We start from the raw sequence: 18,596 nt of genomic DNA on the forward strand, positions 1-18,596 counted from the left end.
ACACGGATAGTGCCTCTTAATTCTCCTGAGGTTTCAGGTCTTTTTCCCAAGTGAGTGGGTGCTCACTTAAGGACAGAGAATCTTTATGTTGCGGTGTCCTTTTCAAGTTTGAACCCCCCCACCTCTCCCCGTAGTGTCTGTGAGCATCCACTTTGTGGGAAAGTATCTAACACAGCATGGCAAATCTGTGCACTAGACACCAGATTCTTCGCTGCCAGTGGGAAAATGTTTGATCTTGGACCCAGAACTCCATTTGAGACCATGTCTTTTATCAAGTTACTTAATCTCTCTGCATCTCTGCTTCTTCATCTATTAAGTGGGGATAATAGTTCCTATCCCTCGGGGTTGTTTTGAGAATCAAATGAGATAGATAGCACATACAAGGGGGGGAGTGAGGGAAGAAGCAGTTTCCGACCCTCAAGCCATGTCACGATGGTATTATGTATCCGTCTAGGATCTGCTGAAGTCCTGCCTCTAGATGAGTAGCTTTCTGTGACCTTGCTCATAACCACTCGTTGCTTATCTTAACCGCTTATACTGTCTACTGCCTGTGTTTGCTTCTGTGGCTCATGGAGGTGTTTCAGGTTGTCGTCTCCCTAACGAGACTGCATGTCCTGGACAAGGACTGTGCACCTTACCCACTATGCGGTTTCACGAGACCTGGCGTGGGGTTCAGTAAATGCCTCTGGGTCTGCAGGAGGACACAGTGACCCAGGGCCACGTGTATGTTGTGCATTCTGGATACCAAGTATTCTTCAGGACCACCCTGTGGTTGCAGGAAGGCCACCAAGAAAGACAGGAGTGGGCACTTTGTAGAAGGAACGATTTGGAGTAAGAAATAGATTTGAGTCTTTTCTGGTGATTTGGAAAACTTCACATAAACTGTCTTATGAGAAAGCAGAGAATTCTAACCCACCTCTAGGATTGTCACGAACACAAAAAATGCTGTTCTATATTGCAGGTCATTCTAGGACCGATCTAGGGAGAGAAAACAAAGGGCAAGTATTTTAGGAAATGCAGTCTCATTGACCTAAGAACCTTCAGCAATGTAACATGTACTGGTCAAGATCAGCTTGACCCCTGAATACTCCCCCAGCCGGGAGACAGCGTGGATTTGGTGATGAGGAACAGCTGTTATGGCCATACTTTGTGACTGACACTCAGATTAGCCAGATGTCATGATGGTTTTCATTTGTGGAGAAGCTTTCTAGTACTTCAACCCTTGTACACTCACCTCCTTTGATGCTGACAAATAAGACTTGAGACCTCTCTCATTTCAGATGAGGCTCTCAGGGCACCGCGAATATATTTCCTCATCTGAATCAAATAGAGTCTTGTGGCCAGTATATTAAAACACCAGTCCTGGGGCATCCGGGTGGCTCAGTGGGTTAAATGTCCTACTACGGCTCAGGTCATGACCTCACAGTTTGTGGATTTGAGCCCTGCCTTGGGCTCTGTGCTGACAGCTCAGAGCCTGGAGCCTGCTTTGGATTCTGTGTTTCTCTCTCTGTCTCTCAAAAATAAATAAACATTTACAAACAAACAAACAAAAACACCAGCCCTCCTAACTTCCAGCCCCCTTTTCCATGTGCTAAGAGGCTCAACCTGTGGTCAACTGCATGAGGAAGTAGGCTGTGGATGCATCAATTAGGGAGGTCTTACCTTCACACATCATTAATTATGCTTTTTCTTCAGTGTGGCTAATTAAATGAGAGCAGTGTTACACGTTTTTGTTCTTCTAAGAGTCAGCATTAGACAGATATCCCTGGGCTGTGTCAAGGTTAACTAGATAACCTAATTAAAGTTTTACTAGCCCCAGAGTGCAACTGTGAAAACAAGATAGCTAACATGTAGCTCATGACTTTTAAAAGAAGCTGCCTGAGATTCTCAGCCTTTGTTTTTCTAAATGTTAAGATGTTGCGGTTTCTCCATTTCTTGCTAAAGCCACCACCTCCTGCCATTAAGCAGTGGAAAGAGTATTAGCCTAGGAAGAGATGGGTTCTAGCCCTAGTTCTGCCACTGATTAGCTCAGTTGTCCTAGGTAAGTAACTTAGCATGACGGGGCCTCAGTTTCCAGATCTGTGAAATGGGGGCAAGTTATGCCTGTCTTGCCCATCTCACATGCAGGTTGTAAAGACGAAATTAGACATAGAGCACCCATGTGACCTAGGACTGACTACTAGGTGTCTGCTCAGCTAACTGCATGCTCTTCAAGGGTTTAAGCAAGCATTTACTTTGTGACCATGGGCAAGTTACACTTCATGTCAGAGCCCGTTTTCAAATGTATAATCTGTGCCCACAGTGTATTATCATTAGAATTATTATAAAGTCATATATGTAAGGTCCTTGGTGCAGTTTTGAGGTACAAAAGGAGGTGTGAATAAACATTTTCAGGGTTGAGGGAACATGGTAGGACCCAAGTCTCGAATGCCATTGCCAGACAAAGTATCGACTCCAGCCTGTCCTTTTTTTTAAACCCCTGCCTCTTCCTCTCTGCCTTGTCTGTTTTCTTGCACTGTAAGAAAGGGGCAGTAGCAAAAGGAAGCTATGTGCATGCAGACGTTGGCATTATTGTCACAGCCTGTGCTGGCAATCTGTTCTGCCCAGGGATGCTTCTCTAGAAGCCTTAATGACTGGTGGTGTGCTGGTGATGCTTTGTTGGGGAGCACGGGTTGGTGCTAGAGGGTGGGGTCCAGCATCTGGAAGACACTACTAGCACTCCCTTACCTGCTCTCATGACGGGCAGGTGTGATGTGTACAGGTTTAGTGCCCCATCCCCTCCCAACCTCCTTCCCCACACCAGGATGTCGGCCAGCCTTGAACAGCTGCTTTTGCTCCACTGTCTGACGTCAGGACTAACATGTAAGTGGGAGGGACTCCTTCACAGACTACTGTTAAAGCTCTCATGCAGGAGTAAGCTGGTCCTGCCCGCTGGTTCCGAGAGGGTGCAGATGGTAGGGGTTGGAGTGAGGGCTCGGAGAGTGGATGTGGGGGGAGCGGAGGGAATAGGAGTTTGGTAAAGGAAACAGAAGAGGGAGAGGAGACAGGGAAATAACTATCTAACCCATTTCGCAGTTTCTCAAAAGGTTCTCCCTACCCATCCTCAGCTGTTGGACGTTCTTCCCAGAGTCTGAGTAGGTGATGCTTAACCCACCCAGGGAGCTGGACGCTCTGCTCTTAAAAATGAAGCATCTTGTAAAGCCAGACAGTGCCTTTGCCCCAGATCGGGAGGGGTTTGAGAGACATGGCAACATGTGGATCCCCAGATACCCATCTTCTGTCCAGATAATAGTCTGCAGAACCAAACAGAAGGAGAAACTGTGGCCCCCTCTGCAAGGTCCCAGATGGAAGACAGAGGGAGCAAGATGGTGCTGGTCAGATGAGGCCATTAACTACTTTGGGCGGTTTATTAAAAAATGAAAGACCTTTGGGGGACATCTGGGCGGCTCTGTGGGTTGAGCATCTGACTTCGGCTCAGGGCATGATCTCGCAGTTCAGGAGTTCAAGCCCCACATGGGGCTCACTGCAGTCAGTGTGGAGCCCGCCTTGGATTCTTTGTATCCATCTCTCTGCCCCTGCCCTGCTTGTGCTCTCACACAGAAACAAATAAACATTAAAAAAAAAAACTTTAAAAATATACATAAATGAAAGAATTTTTTAAAAACTTGTTTACTAAACAATCAGTACAGGTTATTTATAGAAGCATAAGAAAATACAGATAAGCACCAAAAAATAATAATCCTTCCACTGATTTCACTGATGGATAAAAGCCTGGTGCAAACCTCTTCCACACCTAACCTGCCCCAGGGTTGCAGGTGAATCACGTCACCTCTCTGGATCAGTTTCCTCCTCTGTAAATTAAACACAACAATAGTACAATTTCTAAGGGCAGTTGTGAGAATTCAAGAAGCTAATGTAGGAGTGCTTAAAACACGTCCTGGAACATAAGAAGCACTATATATGTAACAACTATAAGAATAATAGTTATTTTTAGGGGCACCTGGGTGGCTCAGTCGGTTAAGTGTCTAATTTCAGTGCAGGTCATGATCTCACAGTTTGTGAGTTCAAGCCCCACATCGGGCTGTGTGCTGACAGCTCAGAGCCTGGAGTCTGCTTCAGATTCTGTGTCTCCCTCTCTCTCTGACCCTCCCCTGCTTGTGCTCTCTCTCAGTCTCTTAAAAATAAATAAATGTTAAAAAAATTTTTTTTGAATAATAGATGTTGTTTTATTTCTAGATTTTTTCCCTATGTAATATATAGGAAGTATTATGTATAATACATACCTTTCTATGAAAATAGGTTGTACTGTACTCTTGTGTAACAGTTTTACTCTCAGGAATCATTTTTTTCAGATTTGTTATTAATATAAGCTAACATTGATTGCTTACAGTTGGGATAAACCTGTTGTAAAGGTTTTACATACATTATAACCAATCCTCACAGTAACTCAGTGGGATAAGTACTATTAGCACCATTTTGCAGATGAGAAAACTGAGTCTGAGCAGTTTATTAAGTGTACGGAGCTGGCCCATGGAGATGTTAGAATTTCAATTCAGGCAGGCTGGCTTTTGAACGTGCCCATATTAGGACCTAACATAGGCTTTATAAGATTTAGGATTTCTGTAGGATTTCCTGAAAGAGGCAGGTTTCTGTCCTGCAAAGAAGAGGAACGTGAGTGTGCAACAGGCTGCTAGACTATGCTGGCAGGATGAGACAAGAGATGTGTTTGTGCACACTTCCTTTTTAACCCTTGCCAACCATGTGCTTCGGGACCCCAGCCCGACAGGTGTCTGACTGTTTCTTCTTGGGCTCTCATGGCCTTTTCAATATTTACTGATGCAATCCCTCTTTGACACAAAATGCGATCTATGGGTCCGTCCCAGGCTTAATTTTTTCTAAGTGTGCTTTATCCCGAAAGAGGGTCTTGAAGCAGTTTTTCATCTCATTCTCCAGATCCTTGGACACAGCCCTCTGGGCCAGTGGCCAGAGCCTCCTCACACTCCCCTCACCGTCCCTGGGCACTCACCTCAGTCCCCAGATAACCCCGGACCCACCCCTGTCATTGCCAGCTGATTAATTGGCAAGTCTCTGCTCCAAGGCCCTGCATGTGAAGCCCTGGTCTGGACACTGTAGGTGCACGAGAGGAGGGAGGTGGTTAGAAGTGCACGTGCGCGAGCACACACACACACACACACACGCACACACACACGCACACACACACAGCTGATCGTGTACGGCAGAGGCTGTGTGTGCTTGGACGACAGGTATGGGCCCACATCAGTCAGCGGAAGCGTCTGGCCCACCATGGTCTGTGACCCCGGCGATGTCTTGAGCAGAGGCATGATGGATAAGGTGACCGAGACCTTTCCGGAACTAACCCCTTCTCTCTGACTTTAGGAGTAGCTCGGAGAGGAGGAAGGAGAAGTCCCGGGATGCAGCCCGGTGCCGGCGGAGCAAAGAGACGGAGGTCTTCTACGAGCTGGCCCACGAGCTGCCCCTGCCCCACAGCGTGAGCTCGCACCTGGACAAAGCCTCCATCATGCGGCTGGCCATCAGCTTCCTGCGCACGCACAAGCTCCTGTCCTCAGGTGAGGCTCGCGGCCTCCCCGGCCTGTGCTCGCTCGCAGGAGGCTCTGTCGTGCCGGAGGCGGGGGGCTCCTCGGAGGGTCTTCCTCTGCAGAACCCCCACTCTGCAGGACCTCCCCCCCATACAGACGCCCTCACTGGGGCTTCCTTCCTTCGTGCTGAACCCCTCCTGTCCAGCAGTGATCTTACCATGGAGTGAAGAGCAGGGGCAGGACCAAGGAAGCATGTGGGCAGCACCGGAAGCTGAGGACAGAAAGGCCTGGGGCACTGGGAGCGGCTTTCACCAGCCTCCCGGGTGCCTGGCCGTCTGGCCACCAGACCCACGCTGCACTCCAGAGTGCATCTTTCAGAAGCACTTTCATGCTTATCTTCCAGCTGCCTTCTCCAGAAGGGCAGTGGGTGTGCCCACGCAGTCTCTGCCCTCTTACCAGCCAGGATGCCAGACCGATGCTGTGGTGTCTCCGCTCCTGGTTTGCTCGCCTGTAAAAAGGGTGCAAGCCGCTTGCCGCACGGGGCATATCTGTGGGAATGAGAGGAGGCCAAGTGCGTAAGGCACCTGCAGCAGCCACGCTCATTCCCACCGCCGAGTCCTCAGTGGGTAGCAGCCTGCCCAGAGCCAGCTAACTCTCACCCTCCCTGGCGTCACTGCAAGATCCCAGTTAACAGTACTTTTTTTTTCCCTCCAAATTCACAGTCTTCAGAAAAACCTTTTCCTGTGAGTCCCGACCAGAAAGCAGCAGCCTGGGAGGGGGGTAGTTTTCCAGTTTCAGATCCTGTGTGACAGTCCCGTCTGGTCTGCCACTTTCGTAAGGAAACGGGGTGGCAGGTAGCGCCTCGCCCCACAGGACAGAGGTGCCGTGGGTGGGCAGCGTCCCAGCCGGTGAGCTCCAAGCAGGTAGGGGAAGGTCCTTTTGTGGTTGGCTTCCAGTTTTCCTGAGGGAGCCTGGTGCCTGGGAGCCTGTTGAGCCTGCCATCCTGTTATGAAGGGGCTATTCTGGGAAAGAAACCCAGAGCAGAGGGAATCCAGCGCGAGGCAGGGAGGCCAGACCAGCATGTGCTATTCTGGGCCCTGAAGCACAGGAAGGATATGGGGAAAGAAAGACCGTCAGAAAATAGGATGACAGCTCAGTGAGTCCAGGGGTCGGAGGGCTAACCCTGTCCTGCAAATCTAACGAGTCTCCGCAAAGAGCAGACAGGAGGGGGAGTACCAAGGGCAACGACATGCTCTATAAATACTTCCAAAGGCGCAATTCCAAGGAATGGCAGGTTTGTCATAGATGCTACTGAAAGCGGGAACAGTGGCCGGGACATACCATCAGAGGGCACATGTGGACCTCATTCTTTTAAAGAGGTTTCTCTTTCTGGACAGGTGAGGGCAGTGTCTGGTAGTGTTGGAATCATCTTTACATACATATACAAAGAGTCTGCAGTGGAAGAGTTAATGACCAGAGATGCTTTCCCCACACCCAGAAAGCTCTCCTCAATTCCCTCTTATGATGCTTGAAATTATACTCTTAGACATTCATTCCTTTGGGTAAATTATTGCTTCCTTCCAACATAAGTCCCATCCCTCCACCAATAGAGACCCCAAAAGGAGTAATATATTTATTATCATTGGGACACTCTCTGATTGAATCTGGATTTGTAGAGCATCATAGAACTGGTAGAATGATGAGAAAAAGTGAGGCACAAAGAAGGTTGCTGAAAGTCACACGCTTAGCACCTGGTGAATCTACACCTGCAATGTAAGGCCTGAGTCTGTGCTTGTGACAAACACGGACATGGGAGGGCGGGAGCATTGTGCAAACCTGGGCAGGCAAAGACCTCGATAAGGGCTAGGCATGGGTGGGGGGAGAACCAAAGCTGAACAGAGGCACCTGCAGGCCAGCCCTGAGCAGGGGGGTGCAGCGATGGCCCTCACACAGGGAGTTGTGTCTGTTCTTTATTCAGATGCACAGCTTTGATTTCCATGCTCCTCCACATACAGTCATCCTTCTCGGTGGTCAGAGGTTGGCTTGGTGAAAGCAGAGAATCAGAGGCTGGGCCCCCTGAGCACATCTGCTTGTCTGTGTACTGAGTGGCGTGAGCCCTGTGTGCCGGCCATGCCCAGGGAAATGGGATCCCAGTGAGACCGCACACAGCCTGCTCAGGAGCCCTTGCAAGTTGTGGACACAAACTGCCTGAACCTCTGGCTGGGCTTGGCCCCAGAAGGACCAGAGCCCTCAGCACGTCCGCGCTGGTCCTCCCCGTCCTGAGGAGAGAACTGACGGAAAACGATAAGAGGTGTCTACATTTGGCCATCGGGTCCTGCTGTCCTTGACGGACGGAGCAGTTCTCATAAAACACACATTTCCCAGGGAGGAGGGGGAGAGGTAGGGGAAGGAGGGTGGCTTTCCAACAGCCCCTTTCTCTGCCTTCTCTTCCAGGCTCCAGCTGCACATTCTTTAGACCCGTTGTTGAAATTGTCTTCAGGAATTGCATGTGAGACAGGATTTTTTTTATAAGTCACATTTTTGCTTTTTCAAAATATATGTAATACAGTGTTGAGGAGTGAGGGATTTGGGGGCACACAGACCGGCACTGGAGCCTTCTTTCTAAGTTTGTGAGAAGCTCTTCACTCCGTCAAGCTTTCCTTTCTCGTTGGTGCGAGTGGGGTGATGGTACTTGCATGGCAGTGCTATCTGGGGACTGAGCTAAGTGGATAGAAAAGCCCTTATCCTCTCGGCCGCCTCATAGGAGGCGCTCTCCAAGTTACAGCTTAGAAATAAAAGTCATTATGAAGAAGCAAACTGATTTGGACTAAGTATAGGCTTCTGGCAAAATGGCGTGAACGCCACCCCAGCAGAAACTCCTCTTATACCCATCTTACAACAACGCCTATCAAAATGCCAAGCAGCCTGACTTTTCCAAGTCAAAACAAACCTCAGATTCATTATTGAAGCCTTTCTAACAAAGGTGAGCGCCCGCGTTGGCTCACTTTAAAATAGGAAATAGCCGGTTGCATAGCTCAGAGTTCAAACGGCTAAAAAAGACCAGGTTTTGCTTTAGAAAAGTTTCTGCTTTACTTAGTAACATGCTTCCCTTTGATTTTCACAGTAGGCTGTTCTGTGTGGGAATGTTGGAGAGGAAAACCTCAGCGCTGAGAAATTCAGCCTGCGAGTCGGGACGGCCCGATGAGATCCGTATCACAGGAAACAAACTGAAACAATAGCTTTATGATATTAGCTTCCACGCTGAGCCCAGAACAGAACACGATCTGACGGGAACATCAGTGGAAGTCCCTCCTGATTGTCTTAAATCCTCTTTCAAGATGGGCCCCACAAACCAGGACCAAATGAGGGTTGCTCCTGCATTCGGGGGGCCTCAAACAGCAGCAAATATGCAAAAGTGGCTTTTCTCTGAAAAACTGATTTTTGGCCTCCCGACATTCATACGGGGTGAAATCAAATTGTTTTTACGCAATTGCTGGAGGTCATCATGTAGCAAGGTTTCGAAAGATAAATTTCAGGCTTGTTATCGATTCATTGGCATGAATGAACCGATTCATTCAGGCCTTGCCCTACTCAGCTTCCACATCAAGGCTTTTTTCTGTCCTGTCCGGAGAGGAGCTGAGAAGTTGATTCATGCTAGGATGTAAATGGCTGAAAGAAGCTAATACACAATCTAGTCTGGAGATACTGACCGTGTTCAGATCACTCCCTTAACTGAAACTAAAAGAATCTGGTAAAAAGCAGGTATTTGCTGGACCCCAGCCCTGTGCTGCATCTTATAAAGGGGAATACAAAGATGTAAGCTAGGATAATAAGTTATGTAAAGAACAAAGGAATGAATCTCAAATAGTGGACATTCAAGTCCCTTTGGGAGGCCAGCAAGACTGGGTAAATTGCAGTGCCTTCTGCCAAAGATGTGAGGCTAGCCCACACCTGCTACCAGGTGACAGCAGTGGTGGGTCTACGGGCCTGGGAAAGTTGGAGGGGAGGAACTTGCTTTAAAAAGATAGCCCCTGTAATAAAAACTAAATGGTGACCACCAAGTGCATGCGAACCAGGAAGATCACAACCGCATAGTTTTAGGAATGGTCAGAGCAGTGCTGAACTTTTCAAGGTAGGAAATAAAGAGGGAAAGTGACCCTGGTTGGGGGAAAAATGCATCCCAACTGACAGTACCTTGTAAAAGTCTGGTCTCAGAAACCTAGTGAGGAGTGTTGCCCTGCCACCCACCGCTCACCCCAGATGCCCAGCTCCTGCTGCCCATGGGGTCCCGCCCCACATGGGTGGTGCTGCCTGAAGGAAATGAGCGGTGCTCCGGAAAAAGTGCTCCGAAACCTCAGCCCGCGCATATCCTGGCTGTGGGGAGTCGTCATCAAAGCCTGTTTACTGGGTCTATTTTTAGCATTAAAGAATCTTGTTGTGCTCCCCATGCTAAGCATGCCTGTCTCGCAGAGGGCCTCTGATTCTGATGACCCACCTCTCTCTTCTGGGGGCCAGACCCCAAAGGGGCCTGGGAAGCGAGCAACTGAGACCTCGAACCCCAGGTGACTTAAAGACCCCTTTGGGGGCTCCTCTTTATTTAGCACCAAGGATTTCTTCTAGATTGTTGTATAACCTTATGGTGGATCATCTTTGGCTTCCCTGCCTGTCTATAGATTCCTTGAGCAAAAATGCTCTTAGGGGCATCTGGATGGCTCAGTGAAGTGTCTTGATTTCAGCTCAGGATGATTTCATGATTTGTGGGATCGAGCCTCATGTTGGGCTCTGGGCTGCCAGCATGGAGCCTGCTTGGGATTCTCTCTCTCCCCTCTCTCTGCCCCTTCCCAGCTCATGCATGTGCATGTGTGCAAGTGCTCACTCTCAACAAACTTAAAAAAAAAAAAAAGAATAGGAAAGATTGCTCTTAAACCATTTGGGATCTCTGATTCTCCCTAGGACAGGGCTGAGTACATAGTGACACTTGTTTATGGCTAGCCTGACTGATTTCCTGCCTGGTGCCCAGCCCGGGCAGACACTAAGTAGGAATGTGATAGTGGAGGGTGATAGGCGTGCGCCCCTGGCCCATATGGTGAAGGTGTGCCTCCAGCCCTTCGGTTTTCACCCTCAGCTCCAGGCCCACAGCGAGCTGGCCAGGTTCCTTCAGAATCCCCTTAGGAGGAAAAGCAGGTGCTGCAGGAGCAAACAGTTCCACAAAGGCAAGAGGCCAGCTTGTCCCAGGGGTCCCTCAGGGCTGGCCTGCTGGCTTCCTGGCCCTCCAGCCATTGTGACTTCAGTCCCAAGATGTTCTGTTTCCATTCGTGGTCCCTGAGTGCCCCTCTCCCTTCCTTCCAGAGGCGGGCTGGCCGGCTGTTACAGCCAATTCACTACCTCCTGGAAACAAGTGTAGTGGGCATGGATGGAAACCAGTTTGGCTAGGTTGGAATGGTTAAAAACAGGAAAGTTTAAGCAGAACTATTTCCTCTGGGCCTAGTTAACCCAAATAGAGCTGTCTTGGGATTACACCAGATTTTGATGTCAGTGTTGCCACTGAGATCAAAGAAATTGAGGAGAAAAAAAATTGTCTCAATAGGCCAGGAATCACAGGGCTGGCCTTTGCTGTCTGGAGAAAGTGGTCACCTATCTGGTGTGATTTAATGGTGCTGGAAACCTCTCCTCACCCATCCCCAAACTAGGTCACCACCTGCCAAAACAGTGATTTTCCCAGCACTAAGGGTCACTCGTAGGACCTTGAGTTAAGGGAGTGATTCTCAACCTGTGGCTGTAGGGCCAGCCGTGTCCACATCAAATGGGAACTTGTGAGAAAAGTAGATTCTCAGCTCCTACCCGAGCTCTACTGAATCAGGAACCCTGGGGAAGGACCCATCTGAGGCCACCTTCATGAGTTTATGCCCTGTGCAGTCCCCCAGAGCTCCACACTGAGAGGGGCTCTGGACATGGCTTTAGTTTTCAATGAGAGGTCCCACATTTTTGCTGTGCACTGGGGCCCCAAATCCTTGCTTTAGTAAGCCCTGCAGAGGACTCTGATGCATAGTCAACTGTGAAAGTACTGAGTTCCATCACCATTTCCCAAAGCCCAGGGTTAAATATGGCTGTTGACTGGAACCCCAACATTGGTGGTAATGGTAGCCACACCTAGAACTTGGGCTCATTATCATCAGTTCAACTGACTAGTTGGTAGGCAGAAACCCTATGCAAGGATCAAATGTGGGTATGTGTGTGGTATCAGGCGTCCCTGGAAGGTCTCCCCTCCCAGAAGCTAGCTAGGGTGTGAAGAGGAAAGAATTCCCCTCATTGGTTCCACCATTTTCGCAAAACAGAAGGAAAACCACCAAGCTACTACTGTCTGCAGCCCAACTCTTAGCTCTAAAGGCTGCTAGCCTGTGCCTGGATGGGCCTGCTCTCTCGATGCCTCAGGCACATGTGCCTGATCCCGTCTTGAAGGTGGCTGGTCCCCAGGGGTGCCACCAAAGCCCCTTGGTAGAAACATCTCCTAATTTGGATTTGTTCTTCTTGAGGAATAACAGCATATAGCCCAGAGCTTAAATTTAGGGGCTCCAGGGAAAAGAGAACCAAGTAAACCAAACCAAACCTCATTTCACAGTATCCATGCATTCCGTGCCAAGTGGGCCATAAATCTAACTGCATTTCACATTCCCCAGAACAGTCTCATGTTGGAAGACTCCTTTTAGTTAAGTGAATATTCACTTTTTATAAGGGACAAATTACTCTCTAACCCCGTTGTTCTGTAAGTTAAATGAGGTCTACTTGGATTGATGTTTGTACTGGATGAATACAAAGTTGTGTAAGTAAATGTATATTTGGAGTTAAATAATGAGGTAGGAGAGGCAGGGCTGAAAGAAAGTCCAGAGCCCGAGGACAACAGCCAAGGGCTCGAGCCTGGAGCTTTGTGTGGGACAAGAGCTGAGTCTGCATCTCGGCTGTTCTGCAGGTCACAGCGGTGCACTTCACAGCGGTGCACTTGAAAGGCTGGGTAGGGCTGGTCAGAGTGGTTGGTGGTGGGGTGAGTGCTTCCCTGGGGTGCGCCAGAGACTACTTCTGCAGCCTGCCACTGTGAATGCAGTGGCCTCCTTGTGCAATCGTTTGCACCTCTGGTCTCCACGGTCTCTCTCCAGACCATTCGGCGTGCCATTGCCAGGTGATTCTCCCCAGAGCGGTGCTCTGAGATGCCGCCCCTCTGGGACGCTGGGCCCCCCTCAGCAGCCCAGTTACTGAGACTGGGAAATGGAGCCTTATTTTCAGTGGCTTGCTGCAGGCCCTAGCACCTCCATGTTTGCCCAGTGTCTGCCCAACCCCAGGCCCAGAAAGTTCTTTCACCTAACAGAGTGATTCCCTGTTTTCTATGAGCCGCCTCAAATGCCATTTTTTTGGAACAATGGTGTCTGACCACCCTCTTCCCCTGAACCCTTGAGCACTTGCTGTCTCTATTCCTCCTTGGTCACCAGTTCTGTTGCTCCTGAGTTTTTACTTAAATTTGTACGTTTGTGTGCTACACAGCCCCTATCTAGGCTTTGAGCAATTTGGGGGAAGTGGCACCATGCTAGAGGGAATGAAAAGGGGAAATCACAGAGGTTGGTGGTGTTTTAGGCATCTTACTCATTTAATCCTTACTGCTCAAAAGATAAAAATTATTTCCATGTGGCTGATGAGGAAACTTATATTCAGAGAAGTTAGCCAAAGTCATAGCCTAATGGCAGGAATAGAACCCACGTTTATTTGACTCCAAAGCCTGTAAATGGTTAGGAGGGTAGCTATCAAATTCAGCTGCCTGAGCCCACTAACCACAGTCTTTATAACCTCGGGCCAATGACTGCGTCTCTCTAAGCCTCTTCTATAAGATGAGACAAAGAATAGTACCTGCATCCTAGGCGTTGTAAAGATTAGACGGTATGTTCAGTGCAGTACCTGATAGACAGTCATTGCTCCATGTACGTTAGCGGTCAAGGTTATGGTCTCTAGTACTACTGTGACTGCTGTCCTATCTATGACACCTGCTGCCACCATTACCCCTGGGCCCACAAGTATGCTGCCACTACAGCCACACTCCTGCAAAGCCCCATCAGGTGTCCTCTGTTTTGTGCTTATCAAATACCCCCTGCTTATGTATGTGGTGACACTTCGATGGTTGGCACTGTGAGTTTCCAGAAAAGTTCACTTAATGCCTTTGAGCAATTCCTGGCTAGTGTTCATCTGTACCGGTCACATCTGTTTTAGGACCACATTCACATAAGCCATCCAACCATCCTCTCTTCCCAGTTTGCTCTGAAACTGAGCCTGAAGCTGAGGCTAACCAGCAGATGGACAATTTGTACCTGAAAGCGTTGGAGGGCTTCATTGCCGTGGTGACCCAAGATGGCGACATGATCTTTCTATCGGAAAACATCAGCAAGTTCATGGGACTCACACAGGTGACACCCTCCTCTGGCTCTTTCAAAAAGGGAAGGTGTCTGCATTTGGGGGTAGAAATGAGTGGAAGGTTCTGGTCACATCTATCTGACTTCTGCCCACCTGTGCCCACCCCCACTCTCTCTGATCTCAGGCTACAAGACCCAGGAACAAACTCCCAGCCCCTGGTGTTGGGATTGGCATTGCTGAACTAGGTCTGCTGCCTTGATTAACAGACCAACCCTGTGAATCAGTTCTCTGTCATCACCACCTGTCTTGTATTTATTCTGTCCCCGTGTCTGTGGACAGCACCGGGCTGGGGGATGGGAAGACCTACCTCAGCCTGCTCTCTATCTCCCAACCTGGAAGGTGGCTTAGCTGGCTCTTGGAGACCTCTTCTTCAGCATTAGGAGTAATGAAGCCCAACCTTGTTTTTGAAACAGGTGGAGCTAACAGGACACAGTATCTTTGACTTCACTCATCCCTGTGACCACGAGGAGATCCGTGAGAACCTGAGTCTCAAAAATGGTAAAGTATTCTTCACTCTGTGTTTCATTCCTTCTTACATCACTTGGGAGGGGCTCTGCCTTCCCTTGGTCTACGAATGTAGGGCTGATGGGTCATGGTCATCATTATCCAGAAAAAAACTGACATCCCTCAAATATCCAGCATGAGATGGAGGGCACAGGAGAGATGTACTCAGAACTGTCTCTGGCCGGCCCTTCTTGACACCAATGCCATGCCAGTAGGGCAGTCCTTTGGGTTAGGACACTGTCTCCAGCAGGTTTCACCACCTGCGAGGCCAGTGCCTCTGCCAAATGGGGCCACCCAAACCAGTACACTCATCTGTGCCCAGATGTTCATGGAAACGATTGCTCTTACCTGTTGTGTAACAAACCACCCAGCACATAGTGGCTGAAATGATCATTTTATTACCTGTCATATTCTGTGGGTTCGGTGGCTGGTTGTTTTACTCCACATGACACCAGCTGGGCTACCATTGTCTGGGGGCTGGACTCGGGAATGACCAAGATGGCTCCCCCACACGTCTGGGACCTTGTGGCCAGTAGCTGGAGGCTGGGACTCAGCTGGGCCTCCGGCAGTGCTGGACCTCTGTCTCACACCCTGGAGTCTCAGAGCCCTTCCCTCTCCAGACTTTCTGACACAGCAGCTCAGGGCTCCCAAAGGGCAAAAGCAAAAGCCACCGAACTTTCCGAAGGTTTAGTCCTGAATCTTGCACCGCGTCACCCTGCCCCCTTCTGTTGTTAGAGGGAGTTCTAAGCCATCCCCTGCTCAGTGTGGGAGGCAAGCACACAAGGCCATGGGTATCGGGAGTCACAGCTCACGGCGGCCACCTCTGGAGACTAGATAAAGAATGGATCTGGTCCCCTGGTGATAAGACACACAACAGGGAGTTTTTGATGGAGACGAGATCGAAAAGCTCTCCCGTACTATATCTTACCCATGGGGGTGTCCAGCAGACACCTGTGGATGGAAGGTCCCACGTAACCGAAATCACTTTGCAAGGACAGTTGGAGCTACTGCTTCGTGACTTGTAACTGGGGACCTCCAGACACAGGCACAAATGAGCATTTTGTCAAGAGGACTGAAGCTTTGAGGGAAAGTGGGGCTCTGTGACTTTCTGGGAGATTTCATCACTCTTCTGGGCAGATGGTGCCCATGGCGGCCCATCCCCTGTAACATCTCTCACCTGTCACTGCCGTGGGGTGTGTGCTCATCCTGCCTTAGTGACAGCGGCAGTGGCGCCAAGCCTGCAGGGTTGGGCTTCTGTTCCTGCACACGCTGCAGAAACAGGTGCTTCACAGGCCCGCCTCCACTTTTGCTACAGACAGAGCCCGCAAAGTGCAGAATTCTAACCCCCTCCCTGCTAGGGTTCTCACCCAGCCCCTCTGCTCTCTGGCCTCAGGGCCTCAGGCCACCCGGCTCCTAGGGTACACAGGCCAGAGAGCACTCCACAGGCTCTCCAGTGTCTTATCTGTGCTGTTGAAAGATCTCATCTGTTCTCTGAGGAAGGGGCACCACTCAATCTCTTTCTAAAGCAGGTGCTGGAAGCCTGTGAAAATTGAAGAGTCTTACTCTGTACTCCAGAAACTCTTAAACCCTTAGGTTCTCGGGCTGAGTTCAGCCACTGACCTAGTCTCAGCCTGACCATGAGACCCAAACCAGGCCTCTTCGTTGCTCTGTCCCCCAGAGCCTCTCCTTTCAGACTGATGGTATTGGACCAGGCAAAGTCTAGGACCTTCTGCCTGCAAGTACCGTGATTCATAGCATGATTCTACTGTGTTTATCTGAGTAGAACTTTAGGTCAGTTCGTCCATGTGTCAAGGACCTGAGATCAAGTCTATGAATCAGCAAATCCTCATTGAAGGTGCCGGCCTGCATGGACTCATGATCTGGAAGCGAAGTGTTAGTGAGAGCACTGAGAAGGAGATAAGGCCATGAGGCAGATTGTGGAAGGCTTTGAAGGCCTGGTGGAGGGCCTCGAACTTTATCCTACAGACAGAGGGGGCTTCTCAAAGTTTTTGAGCAGGGGTGGGGTAATCTGGAGCTATGTTTAGAGAGATTAATTAAATGGCAGAATGGGGAGAATCTAGAGGTTAGCCAAGTTAGGAAGCCACACTAGTAAGCTATGCCACAGCCACAAATGAGTCCCTCCAGTGCGCTTACCAGCTCCCCTGGACTAGTCCTGATGGTGGGTCCAGGCCCCAGGATATGAGGATGTCTCATGATATGTAGACTCCGCCAATGAAAATCAAAACTGTAGGAAACCTCATGATGTTATGGAGAGATGGTTTTATAATCATGATGGAGGAATGTTCTCTCTTAAACACACACACACTTTTGTTCTCTCATTTTGTGGGCTAAACATCTTATGTATGCTTAAGATAGATTCAGAGATGCCAAAAATTCATTTGACACAGTCCTTTGAGGGTGACTATTTGGGGACAAAAGGTTCTGTATTGATCTGTGACACTGGGCAGGGGGCAGGAGTGTACCTGAGAAGGGCCAAGATGGAGAGGGTGGTGGTGGAAGCAGAATGTAGGCACTGATGAGGGGGACTCAGCTGGTGCTCACTGCATTCATCGCTGCTCTATGGAAAGTGGGAGAAGCCCTGAGTGGGCAGCACCTGGAGACTATCAGGAAGGAGGATGTGATGTTTGTCGTGGTGATTTCTATAATTCTGACCGAGAAAGGATAGGATCTGTGTTGAGTTCATCTTCAAAGTGAACTTGCACACCAAACCCAGGAGGCTTGGGCCAGAGGTCTCTCTTGAGCCCTGACACATGTTGCTTTAGGGGGAAAGCTGATGGCGTGGTATCCTGAATGCAACTACCACACGTTGGAAATAGGGCCCTGGAGGGATCAAATTACTGAGAGACAGGGGTGAAGAAAAAACAGGGGTGTCTGAGAAACATTTCTAATCTTTGAGGAGACTGGGTCTCGGCCAGACTGTCCCTTGGGATTCCTTCTACAGGACATGGGCCTGACCCAGGAGAGGCATGCCAAGATTATGGCTACCCCATGCCTCACAACCCCGAAGTGAGCACGGACTGTGTACTGGGCGCAGTGGGAAACAGAACAGTGGAACAGCCTTCAGGAGCTTATACTCCCAATTGGAGAGACCAGCCAGAGATGAGACAATGTTAGTCTGCAGGCCGAGATGGTCCTGAGCATTCGTGGCAGGCCTACTGGTGCTAAGGGAGCAGGGCCTCAGCAAACATCGACAGCACATTGCCTGGAAAAGCTGCATCAGGGCCCCTCTTCCGAATATACATGTGAAAGTCAAAGTCAGCTGGATCCCTCTGCTCTTCCCCATCCAGGCTCTGGTTTTGGGAAGAAAGGCAAAGACATGTCCACAGAGCGGGACTTCTTCATGAGGATGAAGTGCACAGTCACCAACAGAGGCCGGACCGTCAACCTCAAGTCAGCCACCTGGAAGGTAGGATGACAGCAGGCCTGGGCTGGAGTCCCCCCGCTCCCTCCCCCCACCCTGGCCCCGCACGTGTGCCGCTGGCCCCATGTCTGACCCCTCCGTGGCCCGTCTCCAGGTCTTGCACTGCACTGGCCAGGTCAAGGTGTACAACAGCTGCCCCCCTCACAGTAGCCTCTGCAGCTTCAAGGAGCCCCTGCTCTCCTGCCTCATCATCATGTGCGAGCCCATCCAGCACCCGTCCCACATGGACATCCCCCTGGACAGCAAGACCTTCCTGAGCCGCCACAGCATGGACATGAAGTTCACCTACTGTGACGACAGGTGGGGGCCCCGGAGCGTGTGTGCCGTGGCAGGGCTGGGTTCACCTGCACCGGTGTGTGTGCCATGCCTGTGAGAAAGCTGTGGGTCTGGGGCAGGAGCGTTGTGTTGCTGGGTGCCAGACTGTGGGCATGCGTCACGGTTTCATCCCTTCAGTGCAGCTAAGGGCTCCGAACACCCTATTTGGTGGTTCCCCATTGTTACGACATCGGGGGCCAACAGCAGGGCCGTTCTGCTGCATGGCTCCGTTGTCCTTGTCAACTGCTGCGCATTAGTGTACGTTGTCCTCCACATGTGTGCCAGGCTCCTAAGTCCTGAGCAAATTCCAGGAGCCTCACTCCTAG

The 18,596-nt window shown here is 50.0% G+C and overlaps 1 protein-coding gene across 1 annotated transcript in view; it reads left to right on the forward strand.

The window, feature by feature from the left end:
* Positions 1–18,596, forward strand: part of EPAS1 (endothelial PAS domain protein 1) — an 82,190-nt gene that overhangs the window by 41,398 nt on the left and 22,196 nt on the right. Inside the window, exons 2-6 of the mRNA XM_029937298.1 lie at positions 5,398–5,588; positions 13,851–14,002; positions 14,423–14,507; positions 17,822–17,940; positions 18,050–18,255. Coding sequence (XP_029793158.1) covers positions 5,398–5,588; positions 13,851–14,002; positions 14,423–14,507; positions 17,822–17,940; positions 18,050–18,255 — 753 coding nt within the window. The remainder of the gene's footprint in view (positions 1–5,397; positions 5,589–13,850; positions 14,003–14,422; positions 14,508–17,821; positions 17,941–18,049; positions 18,256–18,596) is intronic.

This window comes from Suricata suricatta, chromosome 4, assembly GCF_006229205.1.
Source record: "Suricata suricatta isolate VVHF042 chromosome 4, meerkat_22Aug2017_6uvM2_HiC, whole genome shotgun sequence".
NCBI classification, from domain to species: Eukaryota; Metazoa; Chordata; class Mammalia; order Carnivora; family Herpestidae; genus Suricata; species Suricata suricatta.